Source organism: Salvelinus alpinus, chromosome 12 (assembly GCF_045679555.1).
Source record: "Salvelinus alpinus chromosome 12, SLU_Salpinus.1, whole genome shotgun sequence".
Lineage (NCBI taxonomy): Eukaryota > Metazoa > Chordata > Actinopteri > Salmoniformes > Salmonidae > Salvelinus > Salvelinus alpinus.
In genome coordinates, this window is record NC_092097.1 from 26,430,226 (window position 1) to 26,451,617 (window position 21,392).

The following is a 21,392-nucleotide window of genomic DNA, read 5'->3' on the forward strand; positions in this document are numbered from 1 at the left end:
GATGACCTCCACAAAACTGTAACTGTGATTTAAGGCTCTCCAGTAGTAACCGGACAGTTAAACCCTGAGGGTCCATACTTACAACATATTCAGAAGGAAAATGGGTACATATTCCATGTGTGATGTACATGAGATGCCATTCTAGTTCCTCTCTGCCACCTAGTGTTCTCTAGAGGTATTACATGAAAGAGCAACAACAATGTAAGAACTGTACTTTTATTTAGTGTATCCACATGAATCCAGGTATCAGTCTCTATTCAGACACATTTGTTCATTGTTGTTCTTTCCTGTTTTTAGTTTTTTGAGGAAATTACATCCTCCAATTCCTGAGGCAAAGAATGGTACATTTTAAAACAGTACAAAATAGCAGACTGAGAATCCAAAATTAAAAACAAAAGTAATATTATATATATATATATATATATATATATATATATATATATATATATATATATATATATATATATAGATTATCTGTTCACATGAGTCTGGGATAGGTATTCAAAGGTGGTTACATTTTAGCACTATAGAAATCTAATTTGATTGATTTGATTGATTGGTTGGTTGGTTGGTTGAGATCAGCCATCAGAGTGAATTTGCAGTCCCTTGGTATTACGGTATGGCTTACATTACAACACCATATCCTTGTTCCTTACCACCATTATTGGGCAGACAAACAACATCCAAAACAATACAGCAAACAACCTCAAATCCTTATCCAGCACACCCACAGAGAAAACCTTGACAAATATATTCAAACAGTAGAAAAAAAAGACACCACAGAATAAGAGTGACAGGTGCTGTTGGTCTCACAGCTCGTCCTTGTCTGTCTGTGAGTCCGAGGATGACTTGAGGTCAGTATTGGAGTCCTTGGAAACCTTTTTGACAGGGATTTTCTGTGTCTTTTTTGTCACTGGCTTCTGCTCTTTTTTGTATGTTTTGTCTGCTGCCTGTTTGACGTTTGTTTTTGCTGCAGGTTTTGCTTTAGCCTTGTCTGCTGTCTTAGCGTTGGCTTTGTCCCCTGCTTTAGCCGCTGCTTTGGCTTTAGTTTTAACCAGCTCTTTCACCTTAGCTTTGTTACCCTTTTTTGCAATTAGTTTTTCTGCGTGCTTCTCTATCGGCTTCTCATTCTTTTTATCCTCTGGTTTATCAGATGGGTTTTCACTAACTGTTTCTGCTGGTTCCTTAGGCTTCTTCTCTGCTGGTTTGTCATCTGGTTTGCCTGCCTGCTCCTGTACTGGGGTTGCAGCTTGACCAAGAAGCGCAGACTGGTCAAGAGGTGTAAGCTGTGGATGTGAGCTCTCTGTCTTTGTCTTTGTGAACTCTGTGTCCGTAGGAGAGGAGAACATCTTCAGCATCTCTTGAGCTTGGATCCGATCCTGGAGACACACACACACAAATTAGGTAAGTCTGAAGCAAGAGAAACTGATGAAATGTAGATTAATCAATAAATGGAAAGCGTTGCTTTCTCCCTCAGATTACAAAATAGCCCATCACAACATAGAATGATAGAAATAAATACATGATATACACGATTCCAGATGAATTAACTGATATATATGTTACCTTCTCCTCGTGTTTGGGGTCAAGGGTGAACCACAGGGCCACAGCACACCTCTGGCCCTTAGTAACCGCTCTTACCCCGTGAGGGTTCTCATTCCCAGCACCGAACCCAACCACACGACCACACTGAGGACGCACCTCTGCCTGCACAACACAGGCCAGTGACATCAGTCATCATATTCTCAATTAACTTATACCTTAAAATAAATCAAGGCGAAACAACTGTTTATACTCTGCAGCACTCAAATCCACATCATTGATTGACACTTACTGTGACCGTTTTGGCATCCAGTTCAGTGAAAATGAAATCTCCTCCTTCAAAGTCATCATTCAGATAGAGGATTGCGCTAAAACACAACAGGAAAAAGAGAAGTGTTTTAAAGACAGTGGTGCATGATGATACCTGCAAGTGCAGTAGATGTTGCTGATACCTACGTTATAAGCATATGCATGGTGTGTGTACCTGTAGTCTCTCTCTGTGTGTGTGTGTGTGTGTGTGTGTGTGTGTGTGTGTGTGTGTGTGTGTGTGTGTGTGTGTGTGTGTGTGTCTGTCTGTCTGTCTGTCTGTCTGTCTGTCTGTCTGTCTGTCTGTCTGTCTGTCTGTCTGTCTGTCTGTCTGTCTGTCTGTCTGTCTGTCTGTCTGTCTGTCTGTGTTTGTATACCTATAGTCCCTGTTTGTGTAAGCAGGTGGTTCTTTAATGCACTCGTTGAGCTCAGAGACCAGCAGGCAGTTGTCTGCATGAACCGGGTGACTCAGGTTGTCACGGTCATCCTGCTTCTCTGTACAGACAGAAGATGGATACATAACTTACTGTATGTCTATACACTCAGACAGGCAGGTGAATAATGTGTGTTAAATGACATCCTGGATTTGATATAGACAACTTGAAGAAAATAGAACATGTTGTTTTCCCATAGTGGTGAATTCCAAAAATGCCCTAAACTCATTCTGTCTGGCAGTCAGCCACAATACTGTCCCCTGGGGGCCCACCATAATTGACTTTCTTACCGTCGATGGCGGAGCGGCAGACCAGGTGGGAGTAGGAGAAGTAGAGAGGAGAGTCCAGACGGAAGTACGATTCCAGGACCCCACGCACCTTCTCACTCATGTCAAAAAACAGGCGGGCACTCTTCAGGGGCACAGTGCCCTCCTGTCCCAACTATAGAACAGTACAAGATCATCAGAAATAGGTGCTTTCTTATCCCTAACTCGCTGGTAACTGTACATTGATGCCATTGTGCTGGGGCTCAGCTTTAGATAGGTTGGAGATAAAGCTGAGGCTAGGGAATGAAGCTAGCTGGGATTGGGGGAAGTTAGGGTCAGAGTTGGCAGTGCTGGGTTAGTGGTGTTTGGGTTATGGTTTGGTAAGCAGAGCTGTAGTGTATAGGGTCAGTAATGTACCTTAATAGCCTTGAGGACAGTGACTCCTTGGAAGCTCTCGCTGGGTGAGTGGGGGGAGGGGCGACCTTGATACCCATCACCTTTCAGCGCTGCCGCCTGACAAACACACAGCGTCAACACACACAATAACAGAATCATGCATTCAGTTTTAACACACAGACCATCAGAAACACACCCTCCATTAACACACAATCAACATACACACTGTCAAACACACAGACTAACTAGCCCTGACTCCCACTCACATTAGAGAGGCGGGTGAGCTCTCTGCACTCGTCATTTGAGATAAATCCATCCAGTAGAACCCTCTGAGACCCATTCAGCTGCTTTGACGACATAGTAATCTTGATGTCATCAAACAACAAAGGACCACCTGGTAGGGACAGAGGGAATGAATATAGAGAGAGGTGCACGTCAGAGTATTCTACACAGTCCACTGACATTCCCAAACTTCATGCTCTAAAAACCCTACCTTCTCGTACGATCTTGGCAATGTCAGTCGACTCCTTGTTCTTCTCCTCCACCAGAGTTTCAATCTCCTTCATCAGATTCCCAATCTCCTCAGTGATCCTCGCCGCAGTCTCCCTTTCTGCCCTGCAGGGTGCGCCAATGAACCGGTTAAAAGTTTCAAACAAATTGGAGAGCAGAGCCTATTCTGAAATTGAGAGCATACATGTATGTACTATGTACCAGTGGATACTGGTGTCACTTTAAATTAGAGGACGGATAATTGTAATGGCTTGAATTGAATGAATGGAGCAGTATGTTTGATCATTTTCCATTCGAGCCATTACAATGAGAGAGTCCTCCAATTTCTCCCTCCACCAGCCTCTACTGGTCTGTACGTGTATTTCACATACTTCTGCTTCTCTCTCAGTTTGAGGGGCATGACGTCTGCAGGGGTCCAGGAATCCTGCAAAGGGAAGGAAAGGATGTAAGATCACATGCTAAAACCACTTGATAGTGAGACACAAGCGAAGATCAGAGACATGTTAACCTACCGGATCAACAAAGGTGATTCCAAACACTTCATAAGCAAAGTAGAGTAGCTCCTTTTCCAACAGGGACTGCTGAATATGCTGTTTCACCACCTGAGAGAAGACATGGAGGCAAGTGGGTTGGCATGGGGCACAGGTGTGTGTGTGTGTGTGTGTGTGTGTGTGTGTGTGTGTGTGTGTGTGTGTGTGTGTGTGTGTGTGTGTGTGTGTGTGTGTGTGTGTGTGTGTGTGTGTGTGTGTGTGTGTGTGTGTGTGTGTGTGTGTGTATGTCTGTGTGTGTGTGTGTGTGTGTGTGTGTGTGTGTGTGTGTGTGCTCACACACACACACACACCAGTCTAGCGGATATGGCTGCAGCCTTGTCCTCCCCCAGCACAGCGGAGTAGTAAGCCAGGTTCTGATTCATCACCTCCTCCTCTGGATGGAACAGCAGGTAGGTTTTAGCCCACTCTATGGCCTGCTCATACTTCTCACCTGAGAGAGGAAGGAAGGAAGGAAGGAAGAGAAGGAAAAAGAGAGGGATAAGAAGAGACTGGTATGAGAGGAGAGGCAGGCACAATCAGATACAGACAGACAGCAAATCCTCCTGATTCTTTCAGTGAATAGGGACTTAGACTCACTGTTGTAGTAGGAGAACTGTAGGTAGTTGAAGTGGGAAGGGAGGAAATCCTCAAATGGTTTGTCCTTTCCCGCGGTGGAGGCTAGCTCCACAGAACATCTCTGCTTACAGTTCAGAATCTGCATGTAGTGGTCTGACAAAGACAGGGGTACAGGGTTTACGCTTTTATCCAAAACGTTAGCTTGGGGTTGTTTGGGGATTTAGTCTGTCTTAACACACTATCTCACCTGTCATGGACTGGAACAAGTCGGCACTGTACTCCATGTAGTTGTACCCGTCGTAGACGTAAGCTCCTTCACAGAGCGCCCGGCACTCCTGGTCCGCGCTGAAGTACTCCTCCACTGCCGCCTCAAAGTGGTCGATGGCCAGACCGAACGAATCGGAGCTGTAATACCGCTTCCCTGCAAGGAACTCTGCCTGAGAGATGGATTAGAGAGCAGAGCAAGGAGTCAGCAGATCCTAGACCCTACCACAACCTTGTACCAATTAGGTCCATTGTCACTTCTCCGGTGCCCTATGCCTGTCCTTTCCAAGTAGGCAAATGGGTAAATGGTTTCAGTCTGACTCTGTGTGATTCTAACTGTTCTAAATGGTATATAACTGGTCCTTTGTTCCTTGGATAACTGATACATTGTCAGTAGGATAACTGGTGCATAGTTACTATTATAACGGGTTCATTGTTACTGGGATAACTGATACATTGTCAGTAGGATAACTGGTGCCTAGTTACTGTCATAACGGGTGCATAGTTACTGTTATAACTGGTGCCTAGTTACTGTCATAACGGGTGCATAGTTACTGTTATAACTGGTGCATTGTTACTGTTATAACGGGTGCATTGTTACTGTTATAACGGGTGCATGGTTACTGTTACAACGGGTGCATTGTTACTGTTATAACGGGTGCATTGCTACTGCTATAACTGGTGCATAGTTACTGGGAAAACTGATACATTGTCACTAGGATAACTGGTGCCTAGTTACTGTCATAACGGGTGCATAGTTACTGTTATAACTGGTGCATAGTTACTGTTATAACTGGTGCATTGTTACTGGGATAACTGATACATTGTCAGTAGGATAACTGGTGCCTAGTTACTGTCATAATGGGTGCATAGTTACTGTTATAACTGGTGCATAGTTACTGTTATAACTGGTTCATTGTTACTGGGATAACTGGTGCCTAGTTATTGTCATAACGGGTGCATAGTTACTGTCATAACGGGTGCATAGTTACTGTTATGACTGGTGCCTAGTTACTGTCATAACGGGTGCATAGTTACTGTCATAACGGGTGCATAGTTACTGTTATAACGGGTGCATTGTTACTGTTATAACGGGTGCATTGTTACTGCTATAACGGGTGCATTGTTACTGTTATAACGGGTGCATTGTTACTGTTACAACGGGTGCATTGTTACTGCTATAACGGGTGCATTGTTACTGTCATAACGGGTGCATTGTTACTGTTATAACGAGTGCATTGCTACTGCTATAACTGGTGCATAGTTACTGGGAAAACTGATACATTCTCACTAGTATAACTGGTCCCTAGTTACTGTCATAACGGGTGCCTAGTTACTGTCATAACGGGTGCATAGTTACTGTTATAACTGGTGCATTGTTACTGTTATAACGGGTGCCTAGTTACTGTCATAACGGGCGCATTGTTACTGTTATAACTGGTGCCTAGTTACTGTCATAACGGGTGCATAGTTACTGTTATAACTGGTGCATTGTTACTGTTATAATGGGTGCATTGTTACTGTTATAACGGGTGCCTAGATACTGTCATAACGGGCGCATTGTTACTGTTATAACTGGTGCCTAGTTACTGTCATAACGGGTGCATAGTTACTGTTATAACTGGTGCATTGTTACTGCTATAATGGGTGCATTGTTACTGTTATAACTGGAGCATTGTTACTGTTACAACGGGTGCATTGTTACTGTTATAACGGGTGCATAGTTACTGTTATAACTGGTGCATTGTTACTGTTATAACGGGTGCCTAGTTACTGTCATAACGGGCGCATTGTTACTGTTATAACTGGTGCCTAGTTACTGTCATAACGGGTGCATAGTTACTGTTATAACTGGTGCATTGTTACTGTTATAACTGGTGCATTGTTACTGTTATAACGGGTGCATAGTTACTGTTATAACGGGTGCATTGTTACTGTTACAACGGGTGCATTGTTACTGTTATAACGGGTGCATTGTTACTGTTATAACGGGTGCATTGTTACTGCTATAACTGGTGCATAGTTACTGGGAAAACTGATACATTGACACTAGGATAACTGGTGCCTAGGTACTGTCATAACGGGTGCATTGTTACTGTTATAACGGGTGCATTGTTACTGTTATAACGGGTGCATTGTTACTGTTATAATGGGTGCATTGTTACTGTTATAACGGGTGCATTGTTACTGCTATAATGGGTGCATTGTTACTGTCATAACGGGTGCATAGCTACTGTTATAACTGGTGCATTGTTACTGTTATAACGGGTGCATTGTTACTGTTATAACGGGTGCATTGTTACTGCTATAACGGGTGCATTGTTACTGTCATAACAGGTGCATAGCTACTGTTATAACTGGTGCCTAGTTACTGCTATAATGGGTGCATTGTTACTGTTATAACTGGTGCATTGTTACTGTTATAACGGTGCATTGTTACTGTTATAACGGGTGCATTGTTACTGTTATAACGGTGCATTGTTACTGTTATAACGGGTGCACTGTTACTGTTATAACGGGTGCATAGTTACTGTTATAACTGGTGCATTGTTACTGTTATAACGGGTGCATAGTTACTGTTATAACTGGTGCATTGTTACTGTTATAACGGGTGAATTGTTACTGCTATAACGGGTGCATTGTTACTGTTATAACGGGTGCATTGTTACTGCTATAACGGGTGCATTGTTACTGTCATAACGGGTGCATAGCTACTGTTATAACTGGTGCATTGTTACTGCTATAATGGGTGCATTGTTACTGTTATAACTGGTGCATTGTTACTGTTACAACGGGTGCATTGTTACTGTTACAACGGGTGCATTGTTACTGTTATAACGGGTGCATTGTTACTGTTACAACGGGTGCATTGTTACTGTTATAACGGGTGCATAGTTACTGTTATAACTGGTGCATTGTTACTGGGATAACTGATACATTGTCAGTAGGATAACTGGTGCCTAGTTACTGTTATAATGGGTGCATAGTTACTGTTATAACTGGTGCATAGTTACTGTTATAACTGGTTCATTGTTACTGGGATAACTGGTGCCTAGTTACTGTCATAACGGGTGAATTGTTACTGTCATAACGGGTGCATAGTTACTGTTATAACTGGTGCATTGTTACTGTTATAACGGGTGCATTGTTACTGCTATAACGGGTGCATTGTTACTGTTATAACGGGTGCATTGTTACTGTTATAACGGGTGCATTGTTACTGCTATAACGGGTGCATTGTTACTGTCATAACGGGTGCATAGCTACTGTTATAACTGGAGCATTGTTACTGCTATAATGGGTGCATTGTTACTGTTATAACTGGTGCATTGTTACTGTTACAACGTATGCATTGTTACTGTTACAACGGGTGCATTGTTACTGTTATAACGGGTGCATTGTTACTGTCATAACGGGTGCATTGTTACTGTTATAACGGGTGCATAGTTACTGTTATAACTGGTGCATTGTTACTGGGATAACTGATACATTGTCAGTAGGATAACTGGTGCCTAGTTACTGTCATAATGGGTGCATAATTACTGTTATAACTGGTGCATAGTTACTGTTATAACTGGTTCATTGTTACTGGGATAACTGGTGCCTAGTTACTGTCATAACGGGTGCATTGTTACTGTCATAACGGGTGCATAGTTACTGTCATAACTGGTGCATTGTTACTGTTATAACGGGTGTATTGTTACTGCTATAACGGGTGCATTGTTACTGTTATAACGGGTGCATTGTTACTGTTATAACGGGTGCATTGTTACTGTTATAACTGGTGCATTGTTACTGTTATAACGGGTGCATTGTTACTGCTATAACGGGTGCATTGTTACTGTTATAACGGGTGCATTGTTACTGTTATAACGGTGCATTGTTACTGTTATAACGGGTGCATTGTTACTGTTATAACGGGTGCATAGTTACTGTTATAACTGGTGCATTGTTACTGTTATAATGGGTGCATTGTTACTGCTATAACGGGTGCATTGTTACTGTTATAACGGGTGCATTGTTACTGTTATAACGGGTGCATTGTTACTGTTATAACGGGTGCATAGTTACTGTTATAACTGGTGCATTGTTACTGTTATAACGGGTGCATTGTTACTGCTATAACGGGTGCATTGTTACTGTTATAACGGGTGCATTGTTACTGCTATAACGGGTGCATTGTTACTGTCATAACGGGTGCATAGCTACTGTTATAACTGGTGCATTGTTACTGCTATAATGGGTGCATTGTTACTGTTATAACTGGTGCATTGTTACTGTTACAACGGGTGCATTGTTACTGTTATAACGGGTGCATAGTTACTGTTATAACTGGTGCATTGTTACTGGGATAACTGATACATTGTCAGTAGGATAACTGGTGCCTAGTTACTGTCATAATGGGTGCATAGTTACTGTTATAACTGGTGCATAGTTACTGTTATAACTGGTTCATTGTTACTGGGATAACTGGTGCCTAGTTACTGTCATAACGGGTGCATAGTTACTATCATAACGGGTGCATAGTTACTGTTATAACTGGTGCATTGTTACTGTTATAACGGGTGCATAGTTACTGTTATAACGGGTGCATTGTTACTGTTATAACGGGTGCATTGTTACTGTTATAACGGGTGCATTGTTACTGTTATAACGGGTGTATTGTTACTGTTATAACGGGTGCATTGTTACTGTTATAACGGGTGCATTGTTACTGTTATAACGGGTGCATTGTTACTGTTATAACGGGTGCATTGTTACTGTTATAACGGGTGCATTGTTACTGTTATAACGGGTGCATTGTTACTGTTATAACGGGTGCTTTGTTACTGCTATAACGGGTGCATTGTTACTGTTATAACGGGTGCATTACTAGGGACGAGTGGTGTCAGTCTCACCATGTGCGGCCGGGACTCCAGGTCTTTGAAGTCCTCCTGCTGTACTCCGGCCATCATCCTGTAATAGTCCAGGTTCTGCTTCATCTCCATGTGGTCTGGGTTGGCCAGGAAAAACGTGTTTGCCGCCGCCACAGCTTTATCCAGCTTGTTGATCTACACAGGTAAGAGAGATACTTAGTACAACAAAACAATGACACTACATCATATGAATAACTCTCACACAACAAGCAAACAAAGAGAAGTAGCACATTGAGACTCCAAAGGCTTCCCTAAATGCTCCACGTCTCAGAAGTCTTCTGTCATCTGGCTAGGAGCCAGGACCTCCTGGAATGATGTAACAAATGTGTGAGCTGCAATCACCAGCATGCTGTTTCAGGCAACTAGTCATTATCCTATAGGCTTACTATAGTATACACGAATCTCAGTGGAGGCTGCTGAGGGGAGGATGGCATATAATAATGGCTGGAACAGAGCGAATGGAATGGCATCAAACTTTGAAAACATGTGTTTGATACCATTCCACTGATTCCGCTCCAGTCATTACCACAAGCCCGTTCTCCCCAATTAAGGTGCCACCAACCTCTTTTACAGATTTTTGTGTTTCTGTTTGTAAATCAGTACATATTTTGCTCATATCTATTGGCATTAGTAAATAGGCAACATGGATAAACAATTTATGACCTGCAACTCTCAGGAACTGCAGGCCTTATAGGTTGCATGTATTTACTTTATTTAACTAGCTACTCTTACTACAATGTAGTAACCCGTTTATAAACAGACTTTTAAACGAAGTTTGGTTTAGGCCTATTCTAACAATAGCTAAAGAAACTCTTGAATGGCACGTATATAGCATGCAGAAGCTGCTGAGTAGCTTCGCTTTGTGATGACAAGACCCAAAAATCGAGAAGAATCCAGCGCCAGAACGTAAGTGGTCTGTCTACATAGCTAGACTCCACCTAGAGACGTGGCACGGCCGGCTGGGGGGTTGGGGAAAGCTGAGCAGAGCACGTAGCCTACAGTTAACGAATTGCTTGAGGGAAGTTTGAATGAAATTGGACAAAATGAAGTGACATTACCCTTATTTTGTCATGGAAGTGTGATAAATGTGCACCGAGATTCAAACAACATGAACATGTTGTGGAATAAGATATGATGCAGGAGCATCTTACTCCACAACATGGGATAATGTCTGTGTGGAAGATACATTGTTGCAAGCCTATGCAAGATATAAAAATGTATAATGCATAACTTTATAGGGCCAATATGGTCAACTCTTTTTATACCTTGAAGTACGCGACTTGCAGGTAATTGTAGGGTGTTCTTTTCTTAAACTCAAGGTCCACATCTTCAGTGACTTTATGGATAGTTGGTGGTCCAATTTTCTCACTTTCGCAGGTATTTACACAATCAGCCCTTTTCATAATTTTCTGGAAAAAGCCAAGATCTTCCACGGAGCCAGCGCCTGGTACTGGCACAACCATGCTGGATAAAGGCTCCCCGAAAGCGCTCTGGTTGGCACAAGTTATCCGGCAATGCGCCTTCACCCTGCGGATCGCAGCCTTGTTCCGAAGCGCTCTCTCCATGTTCAGAATGACTGTCATCCAGTCCCCCTTGTAGTAGGCTTCCACCGCCGTGTCGAACAGCAGATCATAAGGTTCCAGAATAACATTACTACTGAGCTGCACGTCCGAAAGGCAATATGGGATGAGGAAAACGCCTAAAATCGCTACTACAAAACGCCACAGCATTCTGGAAAATGGGACCTCTACGTCGAAAGGAGCAGTCGTCTGCAGAGAAGTGAGCTGGAAGTTTAGCCGGGGCCTGCAAACTTCTGTCGGTGGGTGGGGTTAACTGGGAGTCGCTGAGACGAACAGCCGCTGTGAGGTGCACCACCGTCTCACGACTCACAGTGCCGCTGTGGCCCAGTTCACTCTCTCCTCACAGGCCGGCCAGACAACATCAAGGTCCAATATAAAAATATATCAATAAGTATATAGGTCATATTCAGTTGTTAAATTGTCTATTTGAGTATGATAACATCCCAGAAAGAAATGTGTCTCATAAATATTTTTTCTAAGATGTTATCACACTCTAAATAGCCTAGTCCATTTAACAATAGACCAACCAAGAGCTCTCTGATATAAAAAAACAAAAACATATTTGGGGTCAGCAGGTGTTACAAAGGTTCTAGAGTCAGATCATGACCATTTTCTCTGAGACACATAAGATATAGTATATACAGTAAGATTCATTCTATAGCTAGAGGACTCCTGATATCCCCAAGAGTGATAAGTATAATTGTTGTCTTTATCTGTTGTTGTCTGCATGTTGAATAGTACTGTCTTTTTTTTGCTAACTAGGGACCCCCGAATGTTGCTGGCCAGGACTCACTGGCCGTGTCTGAAAGGACCTTAGCCACCTGAGCCACGGCCTGTTCCCCCCGCTACCATCTAGAAGGCGGACACAGTACAAGTGCATCAAAGCTGAGACCGGGAGACTGAAAAACTGCTTCTATCTCCAGGCCATCAGACTGTTAAATAGACACCACTAGCCAGGCTCCGCCCAGTACCCTGCCCTGAACCTTAGTCAGTGTTACTAGCCAGATATCACCCGGTACTCTACCCTGCACCTTAGAGACTGCTGCCCTATGTACATAGTCATTGAAAACTGGTCACTTTAATAATGTTTACATACTGTTTTACATACTTCATATATACAGTGCATTCGGGAATTATTCAGACCCCTTTACTTTTTCCACATTTTGTTATGTTACAGCCTTATTCTAAAATGGATACAATAATTTTTTTCATCATCAATCTACACACAATACCCCATAATGACAAAGCAAAAACAGGTTTTTAGACATTTTTACAAATGTATTACAAATTAAAAACAGAAACACCTTATTTACATGTGTATTCAGACCCTTCGCTATGACACTCTAAATTGAGCTCAGGTGCATCCTGTTTCCATTGATCATGCTTGAGATGTTTCTACAACTTGACTTGATTGGAGTCCACCTGTGGTAAATTCAATTTATTGGACATGATTTGGAAAGGCACACACCTGTCTATATAAGGTCCCACAGTTGACAGTGCATGTCAGAGCAAAAACATGTCGCCTGCATAACGCTCCGGAGGAGGTAAGCGGGGTTTTCGGGGAGCCAGGGTAGGTTGGACAAATCCACTAGTAGTAGAAAGGTTACTGGGTGGTTGGGAGGTCTCAGATGTGGCGTGCTGCCTATGAGCTAATTCACGGATTTGCTCCATTATAGCCTTAAACCCTTGGTCATGGCGTTCCGTCAGGGAACGAAGCCCTTCCAAATGGTCTCGCAGTTGCTCCTCATGCCTCCCAACGGTGGCTCCCTGCAGGGAGACAGCGTGATGGAGCTGCTCCAAGTCTGCTGGGTCTGTCATGGCCAGTTCATACTATAAGTTCGTACTATAATAAGATTAGAGAACCTTCTAGAAGGACAACCATCTCTGCAGCACTCCTCCAGTCAGGCCTTTATGGTAGAGTAGCCAGACAGAAGCCACTCCTCAGTAAAAGGCACATGACAGCCTGCCTGGAATTTGCCAAAAGGCACCTAAAGGACTCTCAAGCCATGAGAAACAAGATTCTCTGGTCTGATGAAAACAAGATTGAACTCTTTGGCCTGAATGGCAAGTGTCACATCTGGAGGAAACCTGGCACCATCCCTACAGAGAAGCATGGTGGAGGCAGCATCATGCTGTGGGGATGTTTTTCAGCGGCAGGAACTGGGATACTAATCAGTATCGAGGGAGAGATGAACAGAGCAAAGTACAGAACCTGCTCCAGAGTGCTCAGGACCTCAGACTGGGGCTAAGGTTCACCTTCCAACAGGACAACGACCCTAAGCCAAGTCAACGCAGGAGTGGCTTTGGGACAAGTCTCTGAATGTCCTTGAGTGGCCCAGCCAGAGCCCGGACTTGAACCCGATTGAACATCTCTGAAGAGACCTGAAAATAGCTGTGCAGCAATGCTCCACATCCAACCTGTCAGAGCTTGAGAGGATCTGCAGAGAATAATGGGAAAAACTCTCCAAATACATGTGTGCCAAGCTTAAGCTTGTAGCGTCATACCCAAGAACCTGAGTACTGAGTAAAGGGTCGGAATACTTATGTAACTGTGATATTTAAGTTTTTTTGTTTTTAATACATTTTCAAAAAATAATAACCTGTTTTTGCTTTCTCATTATGAGGTATTGTATGTAGATTGGTGAGGGAAAAAATGATTTAATCAATTTTAGAATAAGGCTGTAACGTAACAAAATGTGGAAAAAGTCAAGGGGTCTGAATACTTTCCGAATGCACTGTATATACTAGTCAAGGCTCATCCTATTACACTCATTGTCAAGAGTGTGCAAAGCTGTCATCAAGGCAAAAGGTGGCTACTTTGAAGAATCTCAAATATAAAATACATTTTGATTTGTTTAACACTTTTTATATTACCACTCTATGGAAAGATGAGACTCTCATGAACATGATTATTCTATTACCCCCACAAGCATCATTGGACTCTGAAGTTGATACTGCCAACTTCTGTCTGTAGCGTCAGAACCGTTTGAGCTAAACACTAATAATAACTCTGGAAAGGTGAGACTCATGAACACGTACATGTTGGTACCAGTTAAAAAAAAAAAAAAGTATGCACTGAGTGTATAAAACATTAGGAACACCTGCTCTTTCCATGACATAGAACGACCATGTGAATCCAGGTGAAAGCTATGATCCCGTATTGATGCCACTTCAATCGGAATAAATGAAGGGGAGGAGGGAGACAAGTTAAAGGATTTTTAAGCCTTGAGAATATTGAGACAGGGATTGTGTATGTGTGCCATTCAGAGGGTGAATGGGCAAGACAAATGATGTAAGTGCCTTTGAACGGGGTATGGTAGTAGGTGCCAGGCGCACGGGTTTGAGTGTCTCAAGAACTGCAACGCTGCTGGGGTTTTCACGCTCAACAGTTTCCCATGTATATCTAGAAAGGTCTACCACCCAAAAGACATCCAGCCAATTTAACACAACTGTGGGAAAAACATAGCATGACAGGCCTGATGGAAACAACTTTTTTTCGGCTAACGTTCCATATGACAAAACAAAATATGCTAGACAATTTGGGATCTTTTTGTGTCGGTAAAATTAATTATGCGAGAAATCTCGGGGCAATAACCATCATATCGAAGTAAACTTGGAGTCACGCAATGACATGTTGTGTGGTACTCCCACTACGACTCGTCGGGAAAGCATTCAGTTTATTAAACTACATATTAAATAAATTATAATGAACTTCACAGGGTGGTGAAAGTGCAAGGTGATGAGCATGATGCGCCTTTCCAATAAATATCGAGGGTCTTATTCTTGTGACATGATAACACATCTCTGGTGTGAAAAGTCGCATATTGTTTTTATACGTATTTTAGAGTATTCGCCATGAAAATATTTCGCCAATTATCGGATGGAAACGTAGCTTGTGTCATAGACAACTTTTATGGTGCTTGTCTTGGAAAGCTACTGTAGTAATCATCCTCTCCAAGAGAGTCGCTCTTGAGCTGTACAGTGCAGACTGGTTCACCCTCCCCCATGGCAGTTAGAAGTTTGGAAGTTTTAACTTGCCAAAATGGCACTGGCAGACGACAGCGGTTACGAGTCAGTGATCTGTGTAAAGCCAGAGGTTCATGTGTACAAGATCCCACCCCGTGCCACTAACCGTGGATATCGGTGAGTTTTTTTTCAGGCCCGCACTTTGTTAAACTTTCTAGCTAACTACTCAAATGTCAACCTGAAGAAGTGGAGAGGATCCATCAAGGTTGTTGCTAGCTAACGTTAGCTTGACATGATTCAGTTATTGAATGCATAACATGGCGAGAAGATGATTACTTTGGGGATAACGTTTTAATTAATTTAGCTAGTTAACTTTCAGTGTGTTATAATGTGACACTGTTAGGATCTCTAGCTGATAGCTTCTAATGCTAGCCAGGTGAGTTACTACTAGTGAGCTAGCTAGGTAAGATATAACAGTTAAAATAAGCATGTCAGCATTCTTTTCAAGCGGTGTGCAATGCTAAACACATCTGCTGTGTCAAATTATTTTCCAGGAAACGTTAGCAGGAGGCACGGGACATTCTACGGTGGCTCAAACGTTCAGTCAGTCATTGTACAGTTATGTCACAGAACAATGAGAGAGATATTTCACCGGATGTATAAATGTGAAGCATCCGCTTGGCGTTTCCACTCACTACATGGTAGTATATGTTAGTCAACTACTTACTATATGGTAGTGAAAGGAAGCCAAGTGACCGGCAATGGGAGAAGATGAAAATGGATTTTGGCCGACATTCGGTAAATTTTCTCATCGATTATATATTTGATTTCAATACAGTTTTCTGTTCCCAAAACTAGAACCAGTTACGAACAGTGGGCTAAGGTTTGTAGACTTTCCCTAAGTTATTGCGCACTATACATTGTAGGAGTTCCCTAACGGAATTATGCAAATGTCCTGCTAGAACGCGCCGATAGGATCTCGCTAGCTCGTGCTTTGCTCTGCCCACTATTACTCATTTGTTCCCGTTTGACACGGCGGGCTGTGGTCTATTTATAAACGTATTTGGTTATGTACTGTAGCTAGCTAACATTAGAGGAAAAGTGTATCTAGAAAATCGATCCTGGTTCTTATGTAAAGATATGTAGCTAATACCATTTTATAGCTAGATCCAGGCTGCATCACATCCGGCCGTGATTGGGCGGCACACAATTGGCTCAGCGTCTTTCGGGTTTGGCCGTGGTAGGCAGTCATTGTAAATAAGAATTTGTTCTTAATTAACTGACTTGCCTTTTTAAATAAAGGATAATCAAAATATATATTATATTATCTAGAGAGTACACAACCAAAATGCTAATAATTGTAGTAGTCTGGTGGGGTGAAGGGTTATTTCTAATAAGAAAAATAAGGATATATCTGTACTTATGTCAATTGTATGCTCTTATATATCCAATATAAAAAATAATGCTTCTTCGGGCAACAAAAAAATATACAATTACTCCTGATTTGCTGGGTGAGTGTGATGTTATTTATGTAGCATAAGACTCATTCTGTTGCATAGTTTGAGATTGCACTAATTATTGCATTACACAGTTTGATTATGGTTGTTTATGTAGTAGGCCCAATAGCCCTGTAACATAGCGGAGTCATGAAATGCAGGTATGGTGCTTCTCTTTGTTTTTCAGAGCAGCTGACTGGAAGCTGGATGAGCCAGCATGGACCGGCAGGATGAAAATAATATCCATAGGAAAGCTTGCCTATATCAAGCTAGAGGACAAAAACTCAGGTAGGTTAACTACTAGATGTCCGACGGTCATGGCTACATCTGCCAGTGCTGCTGTTGCGCTCATGTCTGTACTGGCTGTCACCTTGTCTGCTTCTGATGCATGCCATCATATCCAACTTTGAGGCAAACTGAATTCTGTATTTCTTAGGAGAGTTGTTTGCCCAAGCCCCAGTGGAGCAGTATCCTGGATGTGTGGTGGAGGCAGTCACAGATTCCAGCAGATATTTTGTGGTTCGGATAGAGGACGGCAGTGGTAAGGTGCCTTCACATCAGAAAGACAGCAGCAGAAATGCATCACCACGCAAACTGATATGCTATGCTGAAAATATATTTTAGCGGAAAACAGTACAGTCTGGTATGGAAGGTTACTTGCAGATTAGTCATTTAAATACAGTATGCTTGTACATCTGTCTTCTCATGCACTTCTGTTTTATATAGGACGACATGCATTTATCGGCCTGGGGTTTGCTGATCGTGGCGACTCCTTTGACTTCAATGTGGCTCTTCAAGACCACTTCAAGTGAGTCAACCTCTCATACCTGTCCTCTTTGGTGTGGTATCAATGTCCATTTTCAATATAGATCTTCACATTGGAGCATGAAATAAAATCAAACATATCTCTGTGTCCTTTTCTACAGGTGGGTAAAACAGGAAGGTGAGCTGGCGAAAGAGGAAGCGTCTCAGAGCACAGCACCCAAACTGGACCTAGGCTTTAAAGAGGGCCAGACGATCAAGATCAGCATTGGGGTGAGCATTTGAGGTTACAGAAATAGATGGGAAACATGTTGAAAGGAGAGGAGAAACAAAATGGGATGTGAAGAAAAAGTGAGGAAGACATTTAAAATGTAATCATTTTTTTTTGTCTTAGAACATAAAGAAGAAGGATCCAGGTGCGAAGTCTCGGCCCATGGGTAGTGGCCTTCTCCTTCCTCCACCAATGGCTAAGGGTGCAGTCCTTGTATCCCCTCCTGGAGGCCAGCAATCACCGCCACCTACACACTCCAACACGGGTAACCTCTTTAGGCTATAGAGTTCAATGATCAAAATGTCCCATTATCACTGCCCTTTCACAGCTTAACATGGATAACCTCCCTACATTCTAAATCATCTCTTTGTTTTTACTCCACCAGCTTCTCTTTTAGATTTCGGAGGCCGGGTCCCTGCCGCCCAGCCTACTGCAGACCTGTGGGGAGACTTCACAGCGGCTGGCGCCTGGTCAGTCTTAGAAGAGCTAATGGTTTAGACCAAAGAAGTTGGCAGGCCTTCGGAATGGTGTTGTGGCAAGGGAAACTGACTAGGGATCACAGGGTTACTAGCTCAAATCCCTGATGGGTTCAAGTCTCTCATCCCCTTGAGTGAAGCTTTTAAACAGTTTGGTGATTATGGTGGTGTCTATATTAGCATTTTATTGTCATCCTTTCATGTTGTTATTGACATTCTCACATTTGTCATTATCCTCATCCTCTGCATCTCCCCTTCTCCACAGCTCCAGTCAAGACACTGCTAAAGGATGGGTGCAGTTTTAGCTGTGAGATGGACCACATACACACACCCTCTCACACACTCAGGCTCCTTACATTCCCTGGACAGAATGATTGTGGCAACAGAAATGAGAGGTGGGGAGCTCTGTCAACTGACAGGTTGCTTGACACATGATGCTGTACGTTACCTACACATTTTGCATACCAGATGTATAGATTCAAACTATCAAGTCAATGATTGACCAGCACATCCTTTTTAGACACAAAGACAATATTACTATTTTTAGATATTTTAACTATGCAGTCAGAAGTGACACTTCATTTTGTTGTTGAAGTATTGATACCTATTTTGCTGTCACTGACCAGGTGAAAAGTATGTGCATTCCATGTTAATAACACCTTAAGGTGGCTGTCCGCTCATTATCTTTATATGTCCATCCCTCAAAATGTCTAAATTTTTACAAAAATATTGATGTCAACCTTTCCCCTTATCTCTGACCCATCACCTCATACTAACTCCTGCCAGCATCATTCATCATCTCATTGAGTCATCCAACATTTGGTGTAAAGTTTAGTATTTGTATGCCTTACTTTTTTATTTGTGTTGGTGAGGATTTGTTTTCTTTTATATGTTTTATGTTCAAGTATAACTTGTGTCCCTCTCTTATTTGAGAATATGAAGGACAGTTGTGTGTCTTTTCACAAGGTTGGGAGTTGACTCTGCTTCAATGTTGCTCCCCACCCTCCTTTAAACTGGCCTCTTGGTTAAGATAAAGTATATTATCTGTTCCTATCAGTCTGATATCTTGGGCCTTTAAGTATAGCAACCAGATCAAACCAATGTCTAGTTTGGATTTTGGTAAATATGAGGAGGTAGGTCAGAGAAAGGCAACATTGACAGTGTTTTAGAAGTTAACCAGATAAGTAGAATTCTGGTAGATGTGTGTGATGCGTTTAGTCTTTTTTGTTATTTGTTTACATATCATAAATCTTTAGAAACATTTTCTGTCCTTTTTGATGAGTTTCTTTGTTTGTCATTTATTTTACCCTAGGAGTGCCTTTTCAGCGAAATAGGGGAAGTTATTGAGGTTTTGGCTTTAATTTGCAACAAATATTTTGCTCCAAGTGACTTACGCAAATCAAAATCACCTGTATAAAATGTAAAGCAAAATTTTTACTGTAAATAAACCATTCGTCGTTCAGTTCTTTTATGTTTGCATTGTCAGGTTAATTCCCACTACACAGGCAATGCAGCAGTGGTATGCTTGTTTAACACGTAGTTAGTTTGACTTTAGCCATGGTCTCCATGACTGGTGTTTGTCTGAAGTATGACACACAAGCCTCCACAACTGTTTTGCTTCAGTGAACAAGAGAGGGAACTATGCCAGTGTGTCATCTGACACCAGAATTCAGGATTATGATTGTCTTATTAAGGTGTCAAGACTGCCTGGACTAAAACTTGTGTCTGTCACAGTGGTAACTTTGGAGAAGGTGCAAGGGAGAGTAGAGTATAAAAAAGAAACTGTCATTTTATTTCCTGTTCTGATATATTGCAACATACACAGTTCAAAAGTTTGGGGTCACTTAGAAATGTCTGTGTTTTGAAAGAAGAGCCCCCCCCAAAAAAAAGTCCATTAAAATAACATCAAATTATTCAGTACATTGATAATGTTATAAAAATGGCAGATTTTTTTATGGAATAGCTACATAAGTACAGCCCATTATCAGCAACCATCACTCCTCACTAATCTCGCAGCAGTTGGCCAGTCTGTTTTCAGGACATCTCCTCACACCTAGTCTGTTACGGAGTCAGTTGAGTTTGGCTCTTAACATTCCTTTTGGGGATTGTGTGTGGAATTTCCTGAAATATATTCTGATATCCATACAAATATTATTACTAAATTCACATATTGCCCTGACAACAGGACTACTTTATAATTATACCTCATACAGTATTAATGGGGTGTTATACAGATGATCTGTTCTATAAGACATATCTGTATTTCCACTTCTGTCTAGACAGGGAGAAGATCATCCATGCTACTGCAATAAATACAATTCTTGCTTGGCTTCGGTTGATGCCCATTCCACCTGTATGATGTGCCTAGGCTTAGAGCATACCATTCAGTCTGTGGATTCCCCCTTCAGCAGCATTTATTGTGCTGCTTTTGGCACATGCCTAAGTGAAGCATGATTAGCTATGATGGAGACAAACTCTAGAGGCTCTGGGAGCGGCCTCAAGTGTAAACAACCCTCAGCGGCGGGCCCGCCCACCAAGCAGTCCAAGAAAGACGGGACCTACTCTGGATGAGTTGGAGGCCCAGGCAGCCTCTGTCTTAGCAGCTCCGCTCTCTCAGCCCGAAAGGCTCAGCTGAAGACTTAAGACAGGATCTTGATGCTATCTCCATCCTTGCTGGTAATGACCTAAACGAAGACACCTCTGAGGCCCGTTCTGGATCAGCAAACTATGGCTCAGAGAGAGCTGAGAGTGAAACGCCCTGTTCATCAGCTGATATGCAGGAGCTCCTCAATAGGGTTCTGAATGCTCCGGATGTTAAACCAGACCCTAACAGCAGTCTAGGCAGAGTATATTCCTCAGTGCCCCAAGTTCTCCAATGAACTGTGTCAAACTTGGGCTAAGGTGAACTCAAGGTTCCATCTCTCAAGCCAGTGCAAGCCTTTGACCTTCATGGCTTCCCCCGAGGGGTTGGGACTGGACCGGTACTCTGTTATGGACGCAATTGTTGCGGCCATGGTCCTCCCACACAACGAGATCATTGGTAGGTCTCCCCGCTGTCCTTCGGGACCTCAGGCTACTGACGACCACTTAAAAGAACACCT

The 21,392-nt window shown here is 42.5% G+C and overlaps 2 protein-coding genes across 4 annotated transcripts; one reads left to right on the forward strand and one right to left on the reverse strand.

The window, feature by feature from the left end:
- Positions 1–202: 202 nt before the first annotated feature.
- On the reverse strand, positions 203–11,566 carry LOC139535763 (prolyl 3-hydroxylase 1-like). The gene is made up of 15 exons (XM_071335536.1): positions 11,006–11,566; positions 9,723–9,875; positions 4,808–4,997; positions 4,582–4,713; positions 4,296–4,435; positions 3,967–4,056; positions 3,826–3,878; positions 3,438–3,559; positions 3,211–3,338; positions 2,966–3,061; positions 2,573–2,723; positions 2,226–2,343; positions 1,835–1,910; positions 1,567–1,707; positions 203–1,379 (listed from the first exon to the last, which is right to left on the reverse strand). The coding sequence occupies exons 1-15, from the start codon at positions 11,468–11,470 to the stop codon at positions 810–812; spliced, it is 2,625 nt and encodes an 874-aa protein (XP_071191637.1). The 5' UTR covers positions 11,471–11,566; the 3' UTR covers positions 203–809.
- A 3,692-nt stretch (positions 11,567–15,258) lies between these two features.
- LOC139535764 (adaptin ear-binding coat-associated protein 2-like) lies at positions 15,259–19,760 on the forward strand. Of its 3 annotated transcripts, none has more exons than XM_071335537.1 (8): positions 15,259–15,463; positions 16,970–17,070; positions 17,219–17,323; positions 17,509–17,590; positions 17,709–17,817; positions 17,939–18,080; positions 18,201–18,285; positions 18,557–19,760. In XM_071335537.1, exons 1-8 carry the CDS (start codon positions 15,363–15,365, stop codon positions 18,594–18,596), a joined length of 765 nt encoding a protein of 254 aa, XP_071191638.1. In that variant the 5' UTR covers positions 15,259–15,362; the 3' UTR covers positions 18,597–19,760. The 3 variants fall into 3 exon arrangements, with proteins under 3 accessions (XP_071191638.1, XP_071191639.1, XP_071191640.1); XM_071335538.1 differs by lacking the exon at positions 15,259–15,463 and adding an exon at positions 15,897–16,084; XM_071335539.1 differs by lacking the exon at positions 15,259–15,463 and adding an exon at positions 16,773–16,797.
- The last annotated feature ends 1,632 nt before the right edge of the window (positions 19,761–21,392 follow it).

Excerpts from the sequence above, each read along its gene's own strand:
- LOC139535764 (XM_071335537.1), top strand. The coding sequence starts at position 15,363 with ATGGCACTGGCAGACGACAGCGGTTACGAGTCAGTGATCTGTGTAAAG. Across the intron at positions 17,591-17,708 it reads GCTCTTCAAGACCACTTCAA|GTGGGTAAAACAGGAAGGTG; the intron begins GTGAGTCAACCT and ends CCTTTTCTACAG. Across the intron at positions 18,286-18,556 it reads TTCACAGCGGCTGGCGCCTG|CTCCAGTCAAGACACTGCTA; the intron begins GTCAGTCTTAGA and ends CCTTCTCCACAG.
- LOC139535763 (XM_071335536.1), bottom strand. The coding sequence starts at position 11,470 with ATGCTGTGGCGTTTTGTAGTAGCGATTTTAGGCGTTTTCCTCATCCCA. Across the intron at positions 4,436-4,581 it reads ACAGTTCTCCTACTACAACA|GTGAGAAGTATGAGCAGGCC; the intron begins GTGAGTCTAAGT and ends TTCCTCTCTCAG. Across the intron at positions 2,724-2,965 it reads CTGTCCTCAAGGCTATTAAG|TTGGGACAGGAGGGCACTGT; the intron begins GTACATTACTGA and ends ACTGTTCTATAG.